General features: G+C 43.5%; 1 protein-coding gene across 3 annotated transcripts in view; it reads right to left on the bottom strand.

Annotated features, from left to right (window-relative positions):
• Positions 1-10,390: 10,390 nt before the first annotated feature.
• LOC117508470 (oocyte zinc finger protein XlCOF6-like) overlaps positions 10,391-20,916 on the bottom strand; it is a 28,616-nt gene continuing 18,090 nt past the window's right edge. For 2 of the 3 annotated variants that reach the window (XM_034168241.1, XM_034168243.1), the window contains exons 5-6: positions 16,303-17,068; positions 10,391-12,402 (exon numbers count right to left, since the gene is read on the bottom strand). In XM_034168241.1, coding sequence (XP_034024132.1) covers positions 11,613-12,402; positions 16,303-17,068 — 1,556 coding nt within the window. In that variant the 3' untranslated portion in view covers positions 10,391-11,612. Of the gene's footprint in view, positions 12,403-16,302; positions 17,072-20,223; positions 20,236-20,916 lie in introns of all 3 variants that reach the window. The other variant, XM_034168242.1, reaches the window with a different exon arrangement.

The following is a 20,916-nucleotide window of genomic DNA, read 5'->3' as shown; positions in this document are numbered from 1 at the left end:
CGGGAAGGGGAGAAAAGAAAAACCCAAACTTCAGCTTACGAATAAAAATGCTAACACCCCCCCCCTCCCCAGAGGACCGTTCCATCAAACCCCGGGAAGGGGAGAAAAGAAAAACCCGAACTCAAGCTAACAAATAAAAACACTAACACCCCCCCCCCCCCCAACGACATGTAGGGACCAACACCCCCCAGAGGACATTCCGCCAGCTCCAGGAGTAATAACCACAGCCGAGGTCCCTCTGGGATCCAATGTCACCCACGGGGACTCCCAGTGCCTCCCAGAGGACCATTCCATCAACCCCAGGAGACGCCTCCCCTCATGACCAACGGACCCAGCCCCGGCCGTCTATGGCTAGATGGACCCACAGCCCTTTCCCCCCCAGAGGACACCACAGTCAAACCCTGAGGGTGGAAACTGGGGGAAAAACAAAAGGAGAAAAAACAAAAACAAACAAAACAACCCCAACCCCACCCCCTTGGCGCAGTGGAAACTGGAAGCACGTCTAGTGTCACCAACCGTGACTATACCCCAGAAGCCAACCGGGAGGAGTGGAACAGCGGTTATGGCAGACGGCACAAAACGGCGCCACTCCTCCGACTTCCAAACCAGCCACCAGCTGCGGGTATATCCCACTGCCCCAAACCTCAGCCACACCGATGGCAGACGGCTCAAAGGCGCGCTGAAGCCGGAGGTGGAACAGGGAATCAACAAACAAACCCCCCCCCCCCCCCAGGTGCAGAGGTTACCTGGGAAACGCCCAGCATAACCAAACTGCACCACTCCAGCAACGCCGACACTACGGCTCACACGGCTGGAGCCAGAGGAGAAGAGAGGGAACAAAAAGAAAATACCCCAAACCCCCCCCTCCCCTCCCGGGTGCAGAGGTTACCTGGGAAACGCCCAGCATAACCAAACTGCACCACTCCAGCAACGCCGACTCTACGGCTCACCCGGCTGGACTCAGAGGAGAAGAGAGGGCATAACAAAAAAGAAAAAAACAACCCAATTACCCCCCATCACCCCCCAGGGGACCGTCCCATCAAACCCTGGGGAGGTGAAACCAAAAAGAAAGACTAACAGACTAACACAAAGTTGCTTGGGTCCTTTTTTGTTGCTCCAAACAGGCTGCAGGGTCACAACCCCAGACACTAATAGTGAAAAAAAAAATAAAATCCCACACAAAAACCAACTCAAAAAACACCCACACAAAAATAAATAAGTGATTTATACCGTCAAGCTCAAACAAATGGAACACACCTGTTCCAACTTAAGAGCTTGACGGTAATGTGACTCAGTCACCAACAGAGGGAGCCAGTGCGCTAAAAATGAAAAACCCCCTTTGGTGACAGAGAAAACAAACGAGCTGCTTTTCTGTGCGCGGCTGTGTGCAACACACAACCAAAAATGTGATTCAACTAAACACCGGAGCTGACACAACAGACGCAGTAGCTATCATTACCCGGGGAAACGGGGCTACGACTGTAACACAGGAAGCTCAGCGACCCGTGCCACAGAGCTCCGCCGTGCGCGTTCACCCATTACAGACCCACTCCTGCAGCTCCCGTTTAAACCTCTTATCCGGTCGAAGTGTGACGCGAAGCCGTTGGCAGTCACACTCCACCACGACCCACGGATAAGGCACAAACACAGGAAACACGGCTGCATGAGCGCTCAAATCAGTATTCAGTAATGGGTTCTCCAACGCGCACCATCCGGGCGGAGAGCACCCGCAACTGATCCGGATAACTTCTGAACGTCTGCTGCCGCCTTCCCGGCGCGTTACCGTCTCTGCTACCGCTGGGTCCGCGATGTTTGGCCAGAGACTACTGTTATGTGTCGGACGCAGCCCGGAGAACCGACCAGCGTTTGAAGGACCCAGTATGAAATAAGCAGAGCACGGTACAAAGGATAACAGAGTTTAATGAACATAACAGTGCTGTGAAAAATATAAAAGTGCGCGGTCTGCCGTGGTGGATTGCGGTGCGCTCCCAGCAGCGCTAACGGTCCGGAGCCAGAACTGGTTCGGACCCAAGGACCCCGCCGACACCCCCCAGGTGGCCGCGACAAACCGAGTCTGTGAAAGAAGGAATCATTATGTGAGTCCACACTCAACACACAGAGAGAACGCTCAAAGGTGTACAAACAGCAAACACTTCCTGGCTTAATTACTAATCAGCTTCCCACACTGCAGGCATGGAACATCCAGTTCACAAAACTCCACAGCAGTGGAAGCTGATTAAACGACTACATACAGCTCAATATAATAAAGGTGTGAGGGACACCATATTTACTGACTGTATAAATGTTAGTCACAAAATCTAACGTACCTCAGGAAGTGTGCTGACGAGCGTGAGACCTCACCCCCTCCTCTTTCACAGACCATGCATCAAACCTGGACGTTCTCTGCATCCACTGATGATGAGATGGCTCCCGAGACGACGATCTCACCCGTCTGGTCACAAGGTCGAGTCTCTGGCAAATACACACTGTGTACTCCAGTCTTAAATGCCACCATGTTCCAATCCGTTGTAGATGTACCACAGCTGTGAGACCTGACGAGCCGCAGGTGATCAGGGTGAGGTCCTGATAAACTCAGCTACACAGCCACTCAGTCCCAAATGCAAGCCACCTGGAAGGAAAAACAAAAGACAGAAACAAAAAGGCAGCCAGGCCCCCCCAGCCATACAACAGGAAACCATGCTTTGTTGTCATTATTTAATTGTATTCATGATGTAAAGCAGTCCCAAAATTTCCTTTACCTGAATGATGGTAAAACAGACACCACTGTGTTTGGACATTCTAGCATGCTGAATGCTATACCGTCAAACTTTGGTGCTCTGGTTAATTATTTAAAACCAGCTGTTAAGAATTTGGGAGTGATATTTTACAGCTGTTTGAGGTTTGATCAACCAATAAACTGATGTCAAAGCAAGTTTTTCTAGCTTTGTGTTGTGGCTAAAGTAAAGCCCTTTCTCACTATACATGATCGTGACAAGGCCGTTCATGCTTTCATCAGCTCCAGACTTAATTGCTGTAATGCACATTATGCTGGTGTTAACCAGTTTTCTCTTGCACACCCCCAACTTGTGCAAAATGCTGCTGCTTGTCTTTTAACAAACACTTCCAGAAGTGAGCATATACACCTGTACTTTACTCACTCCACTGGCTTCCAGTTTGTTTTTCCTACTTGTCTGAAATTTTAGCTCTCCGCACTTACAGTAGGATATTACGGGTGTCTGGTCAACTTTACTTACATGTTCCATGGTCAAAATACAAACTCTCGGGTGATCGTGCTTTTGTGGTAGCTGAACCCAGACTGTGGAACAAGCTACCTCCTGACTTGTGTGCCATTTCTGGCCTAGCACTTTATAAATCAAAGCTCAAGACATATTTATTTAAACTGGGTTTTAATACCTAGTGGTGCTGTGACAAGTTTTATTTTTATGTGCCATTTTAACCCTATTGTATGTTTGTTTTATTTTTGTGAAATCTTGAGCTTTGATTTTACTGTAAAGCACTTTGGACTCTGTCTGGCTGGTGTAAACGGCTATAGCAATAAATGTTGAGTGATTGATTGATTAACCCATCAGCAGGCCTGGTGTCTACTCCTTTGCGCGAGGAGGAAGAGGATGAGCACTGCCAGAGCCCAACAAAACAACCTCCAGCAGGCCACTGATGTGAATGTCTCTGACCAAACAATCAGACAGACTTCAAGAGGGTGGCTTGAGGGCCTGGCTACCTGATCATTCATGCGTTTGTCTCATCACGTCTGGATTATTGTAATTCTCTGTTTTTAGCAATAGCAAGTTGTCTCTGGACAACTTACAAATGGTCCAGAATGCGGCTGCAAGGCTTCTTACGGGGTCATCAAAGAGGTCACCTGTAAAGCCGATTCTTTCCACTTTGCACTGGATCGCCATCCATTTTAGACTTCAATTTGAATTTTGGTCCTGACTTTTAGAGTGCTGCAAAGGCAAATGCCACCTTATATCGCCAAGCTACTGCATCTGTATATGACAAGCAGGTCTCTGAGGTCTTTGGATCTGGGACTGTTGGTTGTGCCTCGGAGAAGACTGAAGACGAGGGGAGACTGTACTTTCGAGATGGTGGCTCCTAAAGTGTGGAATGCATTTCCATTGGGCCTACGTTCTGTGGACTCAATCAAAACTCAAGATACATTTGTATAAGCTGGCTTTTACCTAGTTGTATCTGTGTAGCAGCCGTTTTTAATTTCTTTGTTCTTATGTGAAGCATTTTGTGATTTTATCTTGAAAGGTGCTATATAAATAAACTTTACTTACTTACATCCTACAGCGGGCCTTGTGCTCACTGGTCGGCACCGTGGAGCTCAATTGGCATTTGCCATTGAACACCAGAATTGGCAGGTCCACCACTGGCACCCTGGGCTTTTCACAGATGACAGCATGTTCACCCTCTGCACGTGACAGATGTGAAAGGGTCTGGAGATGCCGTGGAGAACGTTATGCTGCCTGCAACATCATTCAGTATGATCAGTTTGATGGTGGGTCAGTGATGGTTAGGAGAGGCATATCCCTGGAAGGAAGCACAGACCTCTACAGGCTAGACAACGGCACCGACTTCCATTAGGTATCGGGATGAAATCCGGGCAAACATTGTCAGACCCTATGCTGGTGCAGTGGGTCCTGGGTTCCTCCTGGTGCACAACCATGCCGGGCCTCATGTTAGTATGCAGGCAGTTCTTGGAGGATGAAGGAATTGATAGCACTGACTGGCCCCCACACTTACCTGATCAAAAACAAATAGAACACCTCTGGGACATTATGTTTTGGTCCATCCAACACAGCCAGGTTGTACCTCAGACTGTCCAGGAGCTAAGTGATGCCCTGGTCCATATCTGGGAGAAGATCCCCCAGTACACCTTCTGTCATCTCATTAGGAGCATGTCCCAACATTGTCAGGCATGCAGACAAGCACACAGGGCCATACAAACTACTGAGTACTATTTTGAGTTGTTAGAATGAAAATATGGCAAAATGAGCAAACCTGCGTGCTGCATAATTTTTTCTGCTTTGATTTTCGAGGTGTCTTTCAATTCAGCCCTCTGTAGGTTGACAATTTTCATTTCCATCAACTGATCTGGCATCTGTTCCCTCCTAACACTTTAGGCCTACTCAGTCCGTATCAGAAAACATATCCAGCATGATCCCCCCCATTGAGATCTGATGTGTTTTCAAAGTGTTCTTTTACTGTTTGGAGCAATGTATATACAGTAGTGTTCAGAATAATAGTAGTGCTATGTGACTAAAAAGATTAATCCAGGTTTTGAGTATACAACCCTGGCAAAAATTATGGAATCACCGGCCTCGGAGGATGTTCATTCAGTTGTTTAATTTTGTAGAAAAAAAGCAGATCACAGACATGACACAAAACTAAAGTCATTTCAAATGGCAGTCAGTAACGGTTACTTTTTTAGACCAAGCAGAGGGAAAAAAATATGGACTCACTCAATTCTGAGGAATAAATTATGGAATCACCTTGTAAATTTTCATCCCCAAAACTAACACCTGCATCATATCAGATCTGCTCGTTAGTCTGCATCTAAAAAGGAGTGATCACACCTTGGAGAACTGTTGCACCAAGTGGACTGACATGAATCATGGCTCCAACACGAGAGATGTCAATTGAAACAAAGGAGAGGATTATCATACTCTTAAAAGAGGGTAAATCATCACGCAATGTTGCAAAAGATGTTGGTTGTTCACAGTCAGCTGTGTCTAAACTCTGGACCAAATACAAACAACATGGGAAGGTTGTTAAAGGCAAACATACTGGTAGACCAAGGAAGACATCAAAGCGTCAAGACAGAAAACTTAAAGCAATATGTCTCAAAAATCGAAAATGCACAACAAAACAAATGAGGAACGAATGGGAGGAAACTGGAGTCAACGTCTGTGACAGAACTGTAAGAAACCGCCTAGAGGAAATGGGATTTACATACAGAAAAGCTAAACGAAAGCCATCATTAACATCTAAACAGAAAAAAACAAGGTTACAATGGGCTAAGGAAAAGCAATCGTGGACTGTGGATGACTGGATGAAAGTCATATTCAGTGATGAATCTCGAATCTGCATTGGGCAAGGTGATGATGCTGGAACGTTTGTTTGGTGCCATTCCAATGAGATTTATAAAGATGACTGCCTGAAGAGAACATGTAAATTTCCACAGTCATTGATGATATGGGGCTGCATGTCAGGTAAAGGCACTGGGGAGATGGCTGTCATTACATCATCAATAAATGCACAAGTTTACGTTGATATTTTGGACACTTTTCTTATCCCATCAATTGAAAGGATGTTTGGGGATGATGAAATAATTTTTCAAGATGATAATGCATCTTGCCATAGAGCAAAAACTGTGAAAACATTCCTTGCAAAAAGACACATAGGGTCAATGTCTGCAATGGCCTGCAAATAGTCCGGATTATAATCCAATTGAAAATCTTTGGTGGAAGTTGAAGAAAATGGTCCATGACAAGGCTCCAACCTGCAAAGATGATCTGGCAACAGCAATCAGAGAAAGTTGGAGCCAGATTGATGAAGAGTACTGTTTGGCACTCATTAAGTCCATGCCTCAGAGACTGCAAGCTGTTATAAAAAGCCAGAGGTGGTGCAACAAAATACTAGTGATGTGTTGGAGCGTTCTTTTGTTTTTCATGATTCCATAAGTTTTTCCTCAGAATTGAGTGATTCCATATTTTTTTTCCCTGTGCTTGGTCTAAAAAAGTAACCGTTACTGACTGCCACAATTTTTTTTTCCTGATTTCTTATAGTGTTTCTTAAAGCCAGAAAGTTGCCCTTTGAAATGACTTTAGTTTTGTGTCATGTCTGTGATCTGCTTTTTTTCTACAAAATTAGACAACTGAATGAACATCCTCCGAGGCCGGTGATTCCATAATTTTTGCCAGGGGTTACAAGGTACCAGTAGATTCAGTAGATTCTCACAAATCCAACAAGACCAAGCATTCATGATATGCACACTCTTAAGGCTATGAAATTGGGCTATTAGTATAAAAAAGAAGAAAAGGGGGCCACACTACAATAATGCCACACTACAATAATAGTAGTGTGGCATTCAGTCAGTGATTTTGTCAATTTTGTGGAACAAACAGGTGTGAATCAGGTGTCCCCTATTTAAGGATGAAGCCAGCACCTGTTGAACATGCTTTTCTCTTTGAAAGCCTGAGGGAAATGGTACGTTCCAGACATTGTTCAGAAGAACAGCGTAGTTTGATTAAAAAGTTGATTGGAGAGGGGAAAACGTATAAAAAAAATTATAGGCTGTTCATCTACAATGATCTCCAATGCTTTAAAACGGACAAAAAAAAAAAAAAAACAGGCGCATGGAAGAAAATGGAAAACAACCATCAAAATGGATAGAGGAATAACCAGAATGGCAAAGGCTCACCCATTGATCAGCTTCATGATGATCAAAGACCCCCAAACTCTGAATTCAAGTCACAGTTCACAGTGAAGACAGTGAAGCATGGTGGTGCAAGCATCATGATATGGGCATGTTTCTCCTACTATGGTGTTGGGCCTATATATCGCATACCAGGTATCATGGATCAGTTTGGTTACATCAAAATACTTGAAGAGGTCATGTAGCCTTATGCTGAAGAGGACATGCCCTTGAAATAGGTGTTTCAACAAGACAATGACCCCAAGCACACTAGTAAACAAGCAAAATCTTGGTTCCAAACCAACAAAATTAATGCCTCGCAGATGTGAAGAAATCGTGAAAAACTGTGGTTATACAACTAAATACTAGTTTAGTGATTCACAGGATTGCTAAAAAAAGCAGTTTGAACATAATAGTTTTGAGTTTGTAGCGTCAACAGCAGATGCTACTATTATTGTGAACACCCCCTTTTACTAATAGCCCAATTTCATAGCCTTAAGAGTGTGCATATCATGAATTCTTGGTCTTGTTGGATTTGTGAGAATCTACTGAATCTACTGGTACCTTGTTTCCCATGTAACAATTAAGAAATACGAGGTCTATTAGATAATAAACTGACCCTTTTATTATTTTTTTTTAACTATATGGATTTGAATGACGTGCGATTACACCAATCATGCTTGAACCCTCGTGCGCATGCGTGAGTTTTTTCACGCGTGTCGGTGACGTCATTTCCCTGTGGGCAGGCCTTGAGTAAGATGTGGTCCCTCCCTCTCGGCTGAATTCGTTTGTTTCACACGCTGCTTGAGACGGCGCGCGTTGCTTTATCAACATTTTTTCTGGACCTGTGAGGAATATCCGAGTGGACACTATTCGAGAAATTAAGCTGGTTTTCGGTGAAAAGTTTAACGGCTGATGAGAGATTATGGGGTGTTTCTGTCGGTGTAAGGACTTCCCACAGAGCAGGACGTCGTGCAGCGCTTCCAGGCGCCGTCGTCAGCCTGTTTCAACCTGAAAACATCCTAATTTAAGGCTTAATTCACCCAGGACGTCGTGAGAGAACAGAGAAGATTCAGAAGAGGCCGGCATGAGGACTTTATGTGGACATTCCACTGTTTAAGGACATTTTTTAATGAAAGACGTGCGCGCAAATTCGCCGAGTCGTTTCCGTGACGACTCGGCAAATCTGTGTGCGCCGCGACAGGAAAAACACCTCCGTGTTGAAAACCATTTGTAAAATTCAGGCGGCTTTTGATGGCTTTCAACAAGTGAGTAACTGAGAAATTGTTTAACAGCTTGGGCATGTTCCAACTTGCCCGTTAAGGTTTCCAACGGAGGTGTTTTTCCTATCGCGACCCCCCGCGGTCAGGTCCGGCCCGACATGCGACTCTGCCTGCACGTTCTTTCATTACAAAATGTCCGTTAACAATGGAATGTCCGAATAAACTCCTCATGCCGACTTTTTCTGAAAGTTCTCTGTTCTCTGATGACTTACTGGATCAACAGAGCCTGAAATGTGGAAGTTTTCAACTTGAAACGGTGAGACGCTGCCGCCTCGAAGCACAGATCGCCATCAGGCGCCGTGGGCCGTCCTTATGGCGACACTACCAGACCAAAATCTCTCATCAGCCGTTAACATTTTTACCGAAAACCAGCTGAATTTATCGAATGGTGTCCACTCAGTTGTGCCTTACAGTTTTGAAAAAAATTTGATCAAACAAAGCAGCAGTCTCTGAGCCATTCCTAAACAATGAAAAACGACGAGAGGGTGGGCGACTCCTCACTCAAAGACTGCCCACAGGCGAATGACGTAACCGACACGAGGGTTCAAGCATGTCTGATGTAATCACACGTGATTCAAATCCATATGGTTTTTGAAAAAAATAATAAGGTCGGATACTTTTCTAATAGACCTCGTATACTCAAAACCTGGATTAATCTTTTTAGTCACATAGCACTATTATTCTTAACACTACTGTATATATTTACTTAAGGAGTAGTTGAGTGGACTGCATTTATGGCAAAAGCCCTTTACAGTAATGCCACACATCCCAATGTCACCAAAGTCAAGATGATGCCAAGCAAGGCACTACTACACAAGGGGAGTAACTTTGGTGTCAAGGACTTTGTCCAAGGGCCCTGACTGATTTTCTGGTCTGAAGGGGGTTTTTAAACCAATGTCTGGCTACAAGTCCACCATTATAACCACTTCACCATCACCTCCCAAGCCATACCACTGTACATTTTGGTCATGTGGTGCACTTCTCTGGGCATGATCCACTATGGAAGTGCCTGTTTTGGGGAACCCAAATATACAAAATAAATAAAAATCCAAGGGGCCACCCATGTTTCACCTGGTTGCAAAAGATAGATTTAATTACATCAATTATTAAGAAATGCAAACAGTATGCCACTCTATGGTAAATCTGTGTGTAGACGGTTCTCAAAAATTGAGTGACTGTGCAAGAAGAAGAGTGAGGAAAGCCACCAAGACACTCAGAAGAAGTTATAGGCTTCTGTGGCTGTGATTGAAGAAATTGTGCACAGTGCATGTTTTGCATTTTGTATCACGTTATTCAGTTTCATGATGAAGTGGTATAGAGATGGATTGTCTTAAAAAGAAGACAAAGTTGAGCTACAATTTGCAAGAAGGTACATCTGAGATGCAAGCCTCGATCTGATGTTTTGGTGAAAAAAAAAAAAATGATAATAATCCTGCTGTAATCTGTAATTTCGGCAGCAGAAATGTCCCATAGCAATGACCTGGATTTCCAAGATCTGGACAGCCAAAAACTGCACAGATCTCAACATTTACATCTGGGTATCGCAAAAGCTGCATGTGCGCACAGCCACAGCCACCCCTTGTATCTTTGAATGTGGCCATTAGTTGAAAACATTGCCAAAGAAACAAAGTCATGTATTGGTGTGCGAAAAAAAAAAAGCCACAACTTATTATACTAATATGGCAAATTTTATTCCGTTAGCTACACAATATACAATTTCCAATGTCTTGCAGCATACATTAATTCAACAAAAGTGACAGTCAAAGTAAATGCAAACATTCACCTCAAAGCGTCACTGTTACCTTGTACTAATCCTATGTCTCGACTCTGCAACAATAGAGAAAGGAACAAAGGTATTGCTAAAATGGAACAATGTAGAATGACATCACTGGATTTGAGGGCAGAGTTCGTCTATGAAGAGCTACTTTCAGTTGGAAAATGAATATTGCAGTCAGTGTATCAGGTGCAGAAAGCCAAGAAAACAGATTGCTGTTAGTACTTAACTCGTACCTTGATAAACAAAGACAGTATGCATTTAATACCATGTTCAATGTAGTAGAGATTGCAATATACAGTATACAATAGGAATAAGATGCACAAGTATTAATTTCACTTTATCTTAAATCTAACATTGCAGAAGCACTATGGAAAAACATTCCCGTCTACTCTATAGTTAACCTTTTGAACTCGGCCGTATGATGAAACAGATTTATATGGATACTAACAAACAAGTTTGACAATTCCCTACTTTTTGAGAACAAATACTGGTACCTGTGTGGTGCAATGGCATATCTGGTCAATCAGCACACCACCTTGGTATAAGAGCAGTGCCACCAAATGGGGAAGAGGTTAAGGTAAGCAGCGAACTACATAACTGAGTTTAAACATGATTCTTTACATTTACTGAGGTAAACAAGTTCACACTTACCCCTACAGGGATTCTCCATGCTATCAGAAAGTTCCAGTTATATATATATATATATATATATATATATATATTTTTTTTTTTTTTTTGCATTTTTGGTGTCATCAAATGTAGATTATAATAAGTGTTTTTAGCTTGCTCCATACAATAAGATTGTGTAGTTGTTTAAATCCTGGACCGGGTAAAATTGTTTTGCCCCAAGTGGGGGGGAGGGCTGAAAAGGTCGTTAAATTGCTCTCATGAGAAAGAGCCCCTGACTGCCAGAGCACATTACTGGGAAGCTTTCAGGAAAATGCTCACACGAGCACAAGAACACACAAAACACCTCAGAAATTTAGAGGAAAATAAAAACCTGATCAACAAACATATCATCAATGTTACTTTTTTGAAAATGTTAACATTAGGTTGCTCTAATATGAACTATAAAAATAAGATACCTTCACATTGAACAACACTGCCTGTGTTAAGTGCTGGAAAACTCTTCCGGCCATGAAACAACAATCTCTTCCTTTATCTTGTTGGACTCGCCTGAGTTCTGAATGTTGTCACCACAGATGTGTTTCTTGAGTTGCCTGGAGTCACAGAAGCCCCGATTACAGCGGTTGCAGGAGTAAAGCTTCACCCCAGTGTGGATCTGCATGTGTGACTTCAGCTGGTTGGACTGCCGGAACTTTTTGCCGCACATGGTGCATTCGTAGGGTTTCTTGCCGGTGTGGACCAACTTGTGTCTGTAGAAGTTCTGTGATGTCCGGAACTCTTTCCCGCACTGGTCACACTTGTAGGGTTTCACACCGGTGTGGATGAGTTGATGCTGCTTCAGCTGGGACAGCAGGAGGAAATCCTTCTCACAGAAGTTGCAGGCGTGCGGTCTCTCACCGCTGTGCTGCTTCATGTGATGAAGGAACAGGTGTCTGACGTGAAAAGACTTGCCGCATATCTCGCAAGTGAAGTCCTTGACTTCAGAGTGGCTTTTCTCATGTATTTTCAATGTGGATGTACTGCTAAAGTGTTTCAGGCAGGTCTTGCACTGGAATGGTTTGATTCCTGTTGGCTTTCGCCTTTGCATACCACTGCCGACCTTCAAGCTTCCTGTTTTGTCGGTGTGCACACAATGCTGGTGTCGCTGCAGTTGGCAGTTGTAGAAAAAGGTCTTGCCACAAAGGTCACACATAAAAGGCTTTTCCACCCCATGGACAAGCATGTGGGCCTTTAACCCCCAGGTTCCAGAGAAACCCTCTCCACACTTATCACACCTAAGACAAGGAATGTTAAAGGTACAGCATGAAATATATACAAATGATTTATACCCGAGGCCAATACATGGCCATTGGGTATTGCGAAGACTTTGTGTCCATCCATCCGTCTGTCTGTCTGTGCTGAGCATAAGTCCAGTGCCATTACTGTCAGGGTTTTCAAATTCACAGGGAGCATTCTTGGGACTCTTTCTACACACTCTTTCATTGATTATATGCTCATACAGCTGAGGGTACTTTAGCACTGCTTTCTACATTTTTATTTAGCTGATACAGACAACTTAAAGTGCACAACACTAGTAAATAAAATGCCAAATGAGCTGACCATTCTGAATAAATAAACAATTATGAAAATATCGATGTATTACGTTTTACTTTTTGGTGCTATATGCCCTAAGAAATTAAGTTATAAACATGGGGAATTTAGCCTGATTTGACATGCTGCTGATAAACACAAACATGAACCTCTCAGAAAACTTGACTTTCATGACATGTCAGGTCACACCTCCCCAGGTGCTTTACTGAAATCAGTGACAGAAAACAGATTTTTTTTTTTTTTTTTTTTTACAGTGTGAAATCAGTGTTTGTTTAATTTTTTTTATAGTGCATCTCAGACAGACAGCACAAATGAAGTGCAACACAGAGTGAATGGTCTTCAAAACATAACACAATGCTAAAATACCCTAGGCCGTATGAGCACTGTCTTCTTTATTATTTGCAGTTGTTAATGGGTATCCCAGTGCAAAGTGTATATATAAATGATTCTACATTTATTATTTACATTAATTATTAAGATCCTATTGTCTTACGTACAATTTGTACATGTTCAATAAAGCCCCTCTATCTATCAATCAATCAAACAATATTTACATTTATGAGCTTTTGCCAAGAGTGGAAGTTATCTGACCTCCAGTGAACTTTCTTATAAATGACTCCCGAGGTGTTATCAGGTTACAAAAACAGTGCTTTCATTTTTAGGAGTTTATTTCTCAAGAGTTCTAACATAATATATATTTAAAAAGAGGTTATAATTACACAAAGCAGTTTGGCACCATGCTAATGTCCGCGAGATGTCTTGTAAATAACTTCAGAGGTGTTATAAAGTACCAAAAACAGTTTTCAGTTTTAGAAGTGTCTCTCACTAGCTTTTACATAATATATAAGAAACATGTTATGTATAAACACATATAAATATGTTATATAAACATATAAATGAAGCAGTTTTAGAGACCTGCCACCGGCACCACGGTGCTGCTCTACTCTGATTGGCTGTCACTCCCATGGAAATATAGACCTGGAATGGACGTCACGTGACTAGCGGCATGTCGCACGGTGGCCATTACTAAGGGTGGACAGAGCGCCTTGAGCCAGTTAAAGCACCTGTTAAACAGAAGCGAAATGAGGGGAAAGAGGCAGCCAGTGCTTCACCATCAACTGCACCAACTACAAAAACAAATTCTCGAATACTAAAATGAACTGTACAAGAGCTTTAATGTAATTATGTAAAATAAATGTCTATTTTAAAGTCGCTATGTCGCAATTTAATATCGATACGCTGAGACTGTAACTCAATGCCATAAGTTCTTTTCATTAAGCTGCATTCACATGCATACAAATACGGAAACAAAAATGTTTAAATATATATACATACATACATATATACACACACTTGCAGTGTTGTTTAATATGATATGTACATTGTGGTCACAGGTGGCATTTAAATTTTAACAGTGTGATTGGGGAGGATGGGGTGGCACTTTTTACACTGACAGGGTCAAAAGTCATAAATTCTGAATGGCTTTATATCTACTTGTAATTAAATGTTAGTAAAAATCATGTATGTTGTTCTCATTAAAAGACGAGCAATAATATTACAGTGGAAAAACCAGCAAGGTAAATGACCACAATGGCAAGACATACTTCAGATTTATATTTTAATACATAAGGATTGTTTATCCAGGCATGTATGGGTTCGTTAGAGCTTTTAATCAGCTTGAATACAACTTACAAGGCCTCATTTATAAAAATCCATCGAGAATTATGATGACAGGAAAAAAACCATCACAGTAAATGAACAGAATGGCATATTTCCCCAAATTTCCACACTTTACATCAAACATTTTTTTTTCTACCCAGGCATGTATGGGTTCATTAGAAAGAGCAATTAAGGGGCTTTAAAACAAGCCTACATTTATTAAAATCTGTTAACAAATAGCGACAACAGAGCGAGAAAAGCAGCACAGTTTGTCAGAATTTCCCCAAATTTCTGCATTTTACATAAGTTTTTTTTTCACCCACGCATGCATAGGTTCATTAGAATGAGCTTTCAAAGGGCTTTAAAACAAGCCTACATTTATTTAAATCCATTAAGAAATAGCGACACTAGTGCAAAAAAAGCGGTCAGTTTATTATTGATGATCGGCACATTTCCACCCTTAGTAATGGCGCCGCCCTGTCCTGAGCGACACTAATAGATTGAGGCGCACACGTCCATTCCAGGTCTCTATTTCCATGGTCACTCCCACCACTCCAAAAAAGAACAGAATGAAACTAAATATTAAAGGATTATTAACTGACTGAGGTCTGTACAGGGAAAGATCAGACCTCCATGTGAAAAACACAGAGGTCTGATATCCCCATACAGACCAAGCAAGTGAGGTTAATAATTTGTTTATTAGATGGCTATATATATATATATATATATATATATATATATATATATATATATATATATATATATATATATATATATATATATATATATATATATATATATATATAGATTAGCCTCTGTCCATCATTAACCTGTATTTTGGCATGCTTGGCACCAGAAAGTTATGTTGGATCCAAAAAGGCTAGGACCAAAAGTTATATTGGTTCAGTTCCCACTGACCAATAGCGTTAGAGCTTACTGCCAACAGCTTGCCAATGAGAGCGCGGTATACGAAGGTCAGGATCTAGCTGACAGACACTGGTTGAAAAAATGGCAACAAACATGTCAACAACAGCAGAAAATTGTCTGCCAGCGAGGTTTGCTGAGTTCATAGAGGAGGAACTGGTGGAAATATTGAACTCCAAGGATGCCAAAAACACGAAGACAGCAGACAAACATGCTACTGATGTCTTAAAAGCATTCATCGCATCAGAATCGATCATATGCTGTTCACAACAAAATAAATTGATCTAATTTACTTGACTCTTTGTTGTTTGCTTAATTTTGGAGGGGGGTAGAGAACATAATTGATGGATGGCAAGTCGTCCAACATAGAGAAATATTGGATTCAGAAAAGTTATACTGGATGAGGCGTAGCAGAGTCCAATATAACAGATATATATAATATATCTGTTGCTAACAGATGGTCTGGTTGTTAGCTGGTAAAAAGCTTTCAATCTGTGTTTTTTCAGATGCTGTTTAGATATTTATAGAGTACGTTCACGTCCAACTTGCTTTTCCTAAACGTGTTTTTAGCTTCTGGTTTGTAAAGAAAATACACGTTTTGGACTGATCGTCATGGAAACCGGTCCAACATGGGAAAATATCTGGCCGGTAATCAGCCAATCAGTACGCAAAGTAGCGCTGCAGCCATATAATGACTTTTTATCCTCTTAAATTAGGTCAAGTTTAGCCATCTTTTTACTTGTCCAAGGTCTGTGTCTGAAGAATTTTCCCCTGTGAATTTGAAGACTCTGGTAGTAATACAACTGGACTTATGCTGTACACAGTCAGACGGACAGATGAATGCAAAGTCTTTGCAATACCCGATGGCCATATTTGATTAATCACCTCTCTTATGATCAGAGTAACGGGAGTAAAATTGCAGGTGAGAGAAATGTCAATCAAAGCTGTGTGTAGTAATGGTGTACAATTAGGCAATTATAAACACATAAAAATGTATATACCTGAATGGTTTCTCTCCACTGTGGATGTGCAGATGTCTTTGGAAGTTATACTTGAGGCCAAAACTTAGTCCACATGTTTGGCACATAAATGGTTTCTCCCCAGAGTGGACAATCTTGTGCTGCAGGAGCCCCATTTTACTTTTGAATGCCTTTTCACACTCGGAGCACTTGAAGGGACGCGCTTCTGAATGGGACCTCTTGTGGACGCCCAGGTTGCTCGCAGTAGAAAACTTTTTACCACAGACTGTACAGGGGTAAGGCTTGGCACCCGTGTGAGTTCTCTGGTGCTCAGTCAGGCTCTTTTTCCTCATGAAGCGCTTGTCACAGAAATCACACACAAATGGCTTGACCTCAGCATGTGTGACCTCGTGGTACCTCAGTGCGCTTGTAGACGTGAATGTCCGATCACAGGCATAGCACTTCAAAGGTTTCTTCTCTAGTTTATGAGAGGCTTTGTGAACTCGAAGTTGCCTTAAAAGTTTGAACGTCTTGTCACACTGGTCGCAGTGCAGGAGCTTCTCAGGGTCATTTTCTTGGGCTTCTTTCAGCTGGTGGGTCAAAAGGTGCTTCTGCAAAGTCTTTTCCTTGTAGAAGCCTTTGTCACAGAAGCGGCACGGGAAAGGCTTCAGATGATATGATAAGTGTTTCTTCAGCTGGTGTTTCTGATGGAAGCCTTTGTCGCAAACCTCACAGAAAAAACGCTTCTCTTTGTACTGCTCTCTCCTCTTCTTCCTCTCCAGTTCCTTCTTTTCTTCTTTGCTGAGAGCTGAAAAAAGGATCCAATTACCACATAGATTACATAACAAAACTTATGGTGTTGTACTATATGAAGTGCAGTCAATATTTGGGGAATTGCTCTTGTTTGCTGCCACAGTCAGACTGAACTGAGATCAACATGTCCTAAGTGCACAGCTGTCCTATTTGGAAGCTTCATATTTTTAGTGCAACTTACAAAATGTATAGAAAAATGAATTTTAGAAGGTAACAACTGAAGTATTACAGAGAAAAATAAATCTCAAATTTCACACTCCATTCACACCAAGTGACATGCACTCCACCGTGGACATAGACATGAATGTCTCATTCGTATCCATTTTGAAAACTACTATGGACTACTATGGTGCTTGCTCACGGGGGGGTCATTTTGACCATTGGGGTTTTTCTGTGGTTGTTGTGTGGCTCTTGCCTTGCGGTGTGGAGCGCCTTGGGGCTTGGGCGACTGACTTGGCGCTATATAAATAAATAAATAAATTTGATTTGATATTCCGTTTGTTAGCTTACAAGCTATAGTTACGTTGCGCTAGATGAATTGTTTTCGGTTTAGATTGAGTCAGATTTATTTTCAGTCAGTTTTAGATTGTTACAGGTAGGTTTTCCTGGAGCTGCACTCACTTTGGTTTTGACTAGGTTGGCTTTGTGTTTTTGTTGTTGTTTTACAACACAGATATTGTTTATTCAAGTATGGCAGTGGTAGGTCCATGACCTATACGGGATCTAGGCGCTCCCGCCATCACGAGCCTCCCAGCTGACTGGGTTATAGCAGTGGGTAGATGGGACTCATTAGCCCTGTTAAGGCGGTCCACCTAGGGGAAGGAAAACCCTGATGTTAAACCCCCAGCCTGGGTTACTGCCCCCTTGCCTCCGAGGAAGGTTCTTTAGCCAGAGGCTAGGAGAAGGTCACTCTGATGTAAAACCTACAGCCTGGTGGTCACCACAGCCGTCTCAGCTTGTCTGTGCCACTGTGGAGTGCCACCTTGCCTAAAGAGTGGAATTGGTGTGCGCGAGCTGATCCCCACTTTAAGCAATGAGCGCAGGCGGGAAGGAAGCCCTGCAGCGATGGGAAGAGGCGAAAATAGCAGGTGCATGATGGCACTGGGAGCTGCAGTCTCGATCCTGCATGCAGGCGGCTCAGGAGCTATGGTCGTTTGATTGCTGACCCGAGACAACAGCATCATCCGGCAGGGCCCTGGGTGACCAAGCAGCCCTGTTTAGGGATAGCCCTGCTTGCTCCACATGCAGACAGACCTAGAAAAGGTGGTCTAAACATGGCTTGTCTCACTAGACCCGGTTGGCTCACCGCTGCCAACGGGCATCACTACGCGCGGTGCGAAAGGAAAAAAAGAACCTGAAAATTGCGTGCTGGAATGTACGTACAATGATGGACTCAGACAATAGTGATCGTCCTCGAAGACGCTCAGCCTTAGTTGCCAAAGAGCTAGCAAGGCTTGACATAGACATTGCTGCACTCAGTGAGGTGCACTTTGCAGACCAAGGGTCACTCACCGAGGAAGGCACAGGCTACACACTGTTCTGGTCAGGGAAGGCTAAAGAAGATCGTCGACTCTCAGGGGTCGGGTTCATGATTAAGAGCGCCATAGCACATAGGTTACACAGTTTGCCAGTTGGACTCATGTCACTCCGGCTCCCCATCAATAACAAGGATTTTGCCACTATTGTTAGTGTGTATGCCCCAACCATGCAGGCCGACATCGGAGTTAAGGAGGCTTTCTATAGCGATCTGCACAACCTTCTACAGTGCGTCGACACCCAGGACAAGCTCCTCATCATGGGAGATTTCAACGCCAGAGTGGGCCGCAACTCTGATGTATGGAAGGACGTGCTAGGGAAACATGGCATAGGCAACTGTAACGACAATGGCCGCCTGCTGCTGGAGTTCTGCTCTGCACATGACTTGACGATCACCAACAGCCTGTTCCAACAGAAAGAGAGATTCAAAGCAACCTGGGGACACCCACGCTCCAAACACTGGCACCTTCTGGACTACGTTCTGACGCGACAGCGTGATAGAAGAGACGTACTACATACCAGCGAGATGCCTAGCGCGGATTGCTATACGGATCATCGCTTGGTTTGTTCCAAGATTGCTTTCACTTTCAAGCCCCCTCCTAAGAAGAAAGGCCCACAGTTTAAGAAGATACGAGGTCTGTCCATAAAGTATCGTACCTTTTTATTTTTTTCAAAAACTATATGGATTTCATTCATATGTTTTTACGTCAGACATGCTTGAACCCTCGTGCGCATGCGTGAGTTTTTCCACGCCTGTCGGTGACGTCATTCGCCTGTGAGCACGCCTTGTGGAAGGAGTGGTCCCGCCCCCTCGTCGGATTTTCATTGTCTGGAAATGGCGGAATGAAAAGGACTTTTTTTCCATCAGAATTTTTTCAGAAGCTGTTAGAGACTGGCACCTGGAAACCATTCGAAAAATTTATCTGGCTTTCAGTGAAAATTTTACGGGCTTCACAGAGAATAAGGACTTTAACTACAGGTTTAAGGACCCCTTTAAAGGACGGTCGGTGCGCCGCGCTGCGAGCTGCGACGATGCGGCACAAACCACTGGATCATTTCTAAGCTGATGGCTCTGTGGATACGAGACCGTCGTGTGCTCTTTCTCTGGTTATCACAAAACCTGGACATCAGCCATTTTCCGGCAGATTTCACTTTTAACAAGAGATTTTGTCATGGAAAGCCGCGCGGAGGCTTCGCGCGTCACGACCGATTCGCTGATGAAGCGAGACAAAGGAACACCTCCGTTTCTGCGTGTTAGAGGACAAGTTGGGACATGTCTATCTCGGCTTTCAGTGCTTACCAGTCGAGTGGGTATAAAAGAACTTGTGGAGAGCTGGACATGTCCCAACTTGTTGCCAAGACAGCTTACAGAAATGCCTGCTCCACACTGCAAAGCAAGCTCCGCATACTGCAGAACGACTAGTGGCTAGCTTTTGCGGAAAAGACACACCAACATGCCGATGCCGGAGACATGCGTTCCTTTTATGAAGCCCTTAAGACCATCCATGGGCCAGCACATCAAGTGCAAGCACCCCTGCACTCCTCAGACGGCTCCACCCTTCTGACGGACAAGGAAACCATTATGCAGCGTTGGTCAGAACACTTTGAAAACCTCTTCAGTGACAAGCGCACTGTGCAAGAGTCATCAATCGAGAAGATTCCCCAGGTGGAGGTGAAATGGGAACTTGATGACCCCCCAACACTTGAAGAGATCCGAAAGGCCACCACGCAGCTGATTCCAGGGAAGTCTCCTGGCATAGATGGCATCCCAGCAGAGGTGTACCAAAATGGAGGTGAGGCAGTCCTCGACAAGCTTCAGATTCTATTCTCCAGTTGCTGGGAAAAGGAAATGGTTCCACATGACCTTTGGGATGTGGTCATTGTCTCCCTGTACAAGGGTGACATGTCCGACTGTTCTAATTACCGGGGCATCACTCTCCTCTCAATAGCAGGTAAGATTTTGGCTCGAGTGCTGCTCAACAGGCTTACCCCTACCATAGCGCATGAAAATACCCCTGAGAGTCAGTGCAGATTTCGGGCCAACAGGGGAACCACCGACATGATCTTCGTCCTGAGACAGATCCAGGAGAAGTGCAGAGAACAGAACATGGCCCTTTATGCAGCCTTCACAGACCTAACCAAGGCTTTTGACACGGTCAGTCGTGAGGGTTTGTGGAAGATTCTTGCACGCCTTGGCTGCCCTCCAAAGCTCCTCACCATCATCCACCAGCTGCATGAAGGCAAGATGGGACAAGTGAAGTACAACAGGACTCTGTCCGGCAGCTTCCCCATCTCAAATGGCGTCAA

This window comes from Thalassophryne amazonica, chromosome 4 (assembly GCF_902500255.1).
Source record: "Thalassophryne amazonica chromosome 4, fThaAma1.1, whole genome shotgun sequence".
Lineage (NCBI taxonomy): Eukaryota > Metazoa > Chordata > Actinopteri > Batrachoidiformes > Batrachoididae > Thalassophryne > Thalassophryne amazonica.
This window is presented reverse-complemented; position numbering and strand designations above follow the sequence as displayed.